This window comes from Branchiostoma belcheri, unplaced genomic scaffold (genome assembly GCF_001625305.1).
Source record: "Branchiostoma belcheri isolate BF01 breed outbred unplaced genomic scaffold, Haploidv18h27 scaffold203, whole genome shotgun sequence".
Taxonomy (NCBI): Eukaryota; Metazoa; Chordata; class Leptocardii; order Amphioxiformes; family Branchiostomatidae; genus Branchiostoma; species Branchiostoma belcheri.
Genome location: NW_017803525.1, coordinates 358580 through 363839, shown reverse-complemented (window position 1 = coordinate 363839; position 5260 = coordinate 358580). Strand labels below are relative to the sequence as shown.

Below are 5260 nucleotides of genomic sequence, written 5' to 3'. Positions count from 1 at the left end.
TTCTAGGATTCGTATGAAGCCCTGAATGCAGTGTGCGGTCCCTCGCGTCACGTCCAGAATCCACTAGGTTCTGCTGGTGGTCAGACGCTCCTTCTGACAAATCACCAATACTGACTCGCTGGGCTCAATACTACCAGGCGCTCTTCAGCTCCAGTCGAGATGACTTTTGAGTAAAATGAAATGAAAAATGTACATTTGCTTTTTTGTTGCTATTTATACTCAAGAAGATGTGGATGGATCTGAATGGTATTTGGTAGGTAAGTAGCAGTTGTGGAAACGAAGGTCAAGTTCGAAAATGTATATATCATGAGTAAGGGTTAACATTTGGTCGTTAACGAGGACACATCACGTGCCTTCCCCCGTCCACGGGGACCTGAGCGCCGGTTATGAAGGAGGCGTCAGAAGAGGCCAGAAAGGCGATGGTCTTCGCAACTTCGGAAACCTCTCCTACCCTCCCCAGGGCGTGTGCAGTCTTAGAATGTTCCAGAAACTAATGAAGGAAAAAAGCGATGCGTCTTTGCCATCAAAACATATGCAAAATGTATGTTTTATCAAATCTGCATAATGTAACATCATGACGATACAAAAAGTGATTTTTGTCATCCCTTTCAAAAGTAAGTTGAATCAACCCAACTCAGTCGCAAATTACTATTTGGAATTGTAGTTGCCAACTGAAACAATCAAGCTTTACGAGTGTGTTTAAAAATTTTAAACGTATAGCTGTCAGCCATGTTTGTTTATATTCTAGTAGTTTGTGGTGGCACCAGAAACTGGGTTCCCCTGGTGTGGGCTGTTCTAAATGCCAGAAATATGAGATAATTGCACAAATATGTTGACAAGTGGACATTTTTTTAAAAATAAAATACTAGTATTTCATTTTTGGTGCAAAGATGTTACACAGTGCCCCTTTAATTAAATATTTACTTATTCACCATTTAATAAACGCCATTCTGGGCTATTTCTATACATGTACCTCGGCAGTTTCCTCTTCAGTCCATCCTGCGTGTTTGTAAATGCCTGTTGGGACCGTACCAGGGCTGTAGGTCGACAGAAATGATAGAATATCAGTCACAGGTAGCCAAAAGGTACGAAGATCTAGACAAGAAAACATTTACTCGGACCACTACTTTTTCCCAGTCACTAGAAACGTCTGACAAAACTTCAATAGCTAAGGTCTATAAAATGTACACAAGAGGTTAGGTCACGGTTGGTTGGTTGGTGATTGGTTGGTGCTCGGGAGTAGATTGGCGCGTGGTTGGCAGTCAAATCACATTTAACTCAAATTCGATCCGAATCACATAGAAAAGTAGGCTCGGCCTAAACCTGGTCAGACTGCCCCAGAACGTCAGCCAACCTTGGTCGGCTGGTGTTCGGGGTAATACAAACTTTAGGAAGCTATTTCGTTTTCTAGCCTTTACGCTGTCTTGTGTATTTTAACCTCAACATAGTATGGAGACGATTATTTTATGATTTAAAAGAGCGAGTATGTCATGGGAGCCCAAGTAAACTAAAGAGGAAGGACAACACCCAGGGCACAACATTTTACTTAGAGGATCACCCATTTTACACTCAGATACTAACTGTAACATTTTGGCAATCACACAACTTACGTTATTGATACTAAACGGTTTGTATTAGATTAACGCCTACAAAACATGTTCTTCCTTACCATTCATTATTATTCATTACCGGTTATACCATAATCACCGTGTTGCCATTTCCATCCATTTGCTGCTCCCTGTTGTTTTTGTCATGTATTTTGTCGCTGTATACCTGTATGTCTGGTGGTGAGGTTAAAATTAGCTACACCTAGAGTGCCTCACCACCATGTCCTGTATTATACGTACGTGTCGAATTGCAAATTTAAAAAAAAAACACCCAGAGTACTCCTATATAAGTTGTGGTTCCAACAAAAGGCTTACTTCAACATAGTTAAACAAAATATTTACATATTGAAGAAACAACAAACTTACTTGACAGAGTTGACCCTGATTTGCTTTAAAGCTAGTTCTGAAAAAAATTAAGATTTGGTCTTTAGGGACAGTGAAATCTAGGGAAATATGTCATCATCTTTTTACAATATATTAATTTTATCTGACTCTTACCTCTAAAACATCCAGCAATGTTCCTAGCTCAAACAAAAGAATAATAACACAGACTATATTGCAACTATATTTGAGTTATATTTGCCCTAAGAAACAGATATCAAAGGAACAACGTAATCAGAATGGAGAAAGATGTTTTAGTGTTGCTACAGCTTTGTTAAAGAAAGCCGTAAGCAAATTCCACAATTAGCATATCATTTTATGTGGTATTTATTTAGGCCACACTAATTTAATTTCTTGGTTAACGGACTTTTCTACAAAAATAATGGAGCGGGCGGGCGAAAAAAAATAAAAAATAAAAACAGGCCTTGGCATCCTATTATGGCCCAAAATAGTACGATAGGAGCTATGAAGTCAACACACCAGGCTGGTTCAAAATTTAAACAATGAATTTTGAACATTAATGATACCATTGTATGAAAGATGGAATAACTGTAACAACTTGGAGGAAATGGACTGTTTTCAACTGTTCGGGGCAAAATATGAGCATTTTGCTGTTGATTCTGAATTTTTATTTTTATTTGCAAATCAGAAAAAAATGAAGCGTTAACCAAGAAATTAAATTGGTGTGGCCTTATTTATGAGATTTGTTGAACTACTTTGGTCTTGGTTTACTCTCTAAACCACAAATCCATTTTCGGCAAGCATATATATTGTAAACCCCTATTACATAACTTGTTTGATCTTCCAAAAGTGCAACCAAATAGTCTGAAAAAACACAGCGAACCCAGTGCAACACATCTTGTGAACTGGTCCAGCGCTGCCTTGCTCATGGTGTAGGCAAGACTTCCAGTAAACTAAGGGAATAAATCGATTCACAGTTTGAGATATGTGCGCAACATGTAAATAAAACTCAGCTCTGGCTATTATTCTTAGTTCAGATAAGGCCACACCGACTTAATTTTATGCATAACATAACATCCTCTGAAGACCCCCAAATTAGTGCGCGCGGGTGAATAAAAATAATTCCGGCCAAAAATGAAAATGCTACTAAACTACAGGAATACAAAACTGGTATTGTGAATTTGCGTCAGTACTTAGCGACGTATACGTTTGCGGCATTCATGAGTCGGTACTGTACTGAGTTCTTCAGTCGTGGCGCTTCTGCAGTCGTGTTGTCGCTTACCACAATGGACTACTGAAGCCTTGAGCCAGGCCAGTCCCTCGCACCATTTTTTTATGAGAACAGGCGAAAATCAATGCGCACGCGGTAAGAAAATTAATACAACCTCTTACTAAAAAAAAATGAGTTAACATCTCTCTTTCTCATTTTTTTTTTTTTACTTTTTTACTGAGTTCTTGAGTCGTGGAGCTTCTGCAGTCGTGGAGCTCCGGGCTCCGTATTGTCGCTTACCACAATGGGCTANTATATATCTATATATCTATATATCTATATATCTTATATATTTATATATTTATATATTTATATATTTATATATTTATATATTTATATATTTATATATTTATATATTTATATCTTTCTTTCTTTATATAGCAAGTGGCCCGCGTACTTTTTCAAAAGAGTAATGTCTCATGAGTATTTGTACCAAGTTTGGTGCTTGTATCACAATTTGAAAGATTCCTCCAAAATTTGATGTTATCTGCTCCACTAACATTCCTGGGAAACCCTTGGGAAGACCCAGAAGACCTGTCTGCCATGGGTGGCCCTACTTTCTGTGACCCCGGGTCTCGTTCACTATACACTCGGGGGAGGAGTGCACTGTAAAATCATAAAACGATGGCAGTGCCATGCAAACAATAACCCTAACATAAACCACCGTTGCCATGGCAATGTATGTTTTCATTGCCAGTCTTGTTAACCCTAAACAGTACACCTGGGGTCCGCGCGGACCCCTTCTTCTTCCATATTACGTGCTTAACCTCAATAGGCTGAGGACTCCAAGCACGGTACGTAGAAGACGTACACAAGACTGTAATGTTTGAACCACTCACACCGGGAAGATCCCCTACTCTTTTCGATAAGTGTGGCGGGTTCTTTAGCATGCTCGAGGTGTGGCTCTCCCCAAACACGGGACCTCCATTTAACGTCCTATCCGAGGGACGTCCCTAACCGAAGCTAGGTACTCATTTACACCAGAGTGAAGTGAGGAAGTCGTGTAAAGTGCCTTTCCCAAGGGCACAAGATCGGTGACATGGGTGGGGGATCGAACTCGGGACCTCTAGGTCCTGAGCCGAACGCGCTACCGCTGCGCCACACGACCCCCAGCACTATATATTCTGTAATATCTTTTTTGTAATATTTTTTTCTGAAATTTTAGGTAATTGTCACCCACAAAGTTGTCTCTCAATACAGTGCAGAAAACTCCATTTCTACCATTTATAAAAAAAATTATATCTGATTTTCTTTTGGGGTCCGCGCGGACCCCAGCCGGCTTTCGATCATAATGGATACACTGGCGTTCTTATACATTACCTTATTTCCGTTTTTATATGTTTCTATGCACTCATCGTATGTCTACCAAGTTTTCAGAGAATGGTGTAGTAATAGAATTAAATTTTAATAACTTTGGTGTAATTAAGACGTCAGATGACGTCAGAGCTAATAATATAGTCCGCCATATTGGATTTTGACCAATGACGTCATCAAATTAGCATATTCTATGCATATTAAATGATTTAACTTATATTTAATTATGTAAGATGTTATTAATGTTGGAAAAGAAGTGTAATTTAATATAAAATTCAGAAAATTTTCATGTTTAAACCAAAATTACTTCTAATTTCAAAAGAACTGCCTGCTAGAAACCCGTTGCTATGGCAACACAAAAAACATCAACTTACTAGTATTAAACTAATATGAACTTTTTTCCAGAGACATTTTAGGATAGGTCTCCAAATTTGATACTTCTAGCGCAAGCCGTTTAGCCGCTATCTGAGTTCAAAGTTGGGCCTCAAAAGCCCCTTCAGTCTGAAATGGGTTTAAAAATCGGGTATTTCTTCTTGTCTTCTTTTCTTCACCAAAAAATAGAAAAAGTTCAAAATGTATGATTTTTGTATGTAATGTGGACACAGAGGTTCCCACATCAGTTTGCAAAACAATTAAGCTAGTAGCATGTTGATAATTTCTAAAAATTAGCAAAAAACTGTTCTGGGTCCGCGCGGACCCAGTTGTACAGATTAATCAGTCCGGGTAA

At 38.7% G+C, this 5260-nt stretch overlaps 1 protein-coding gene across 1 annotated transcript in view; it reads right to left on the bottom strand.

The window, feature by feature from the left end:
- Positions 1–205: 205 nt before the first annotated feature.
- LOC109469452 (3-oxoacyl-[acyl-carrier-protein] reductase FabG-like) overlaps positions 206–5260 on the bottom strand; it is a 9220-nt gene continuing 4165 nt past the window's right edge. Inside the window, exons 5-9 of the mRNA XM_019767972.1 lie at positions 3187–3209; positions 2833–2902; positions 1974–2010; positions 974–1037; positions 206–490 (exon numbers count right to left, since the gene is read on the bottom strand). Of these exons, the coding sequence (XP_019623531.1) occupies positions 332–490; positions 974–1037; positions 1974–2010; positions 2833–2902; positions 3187–3209 (353 nt within the window). The 3' untranslated portion in view covers positions 206–331. The remainder of the gene's footprint in view (positions 491–973; positions 1038–1973; positions 2011–2832; positions 2903–3186; positions 3210–5260) is intronic.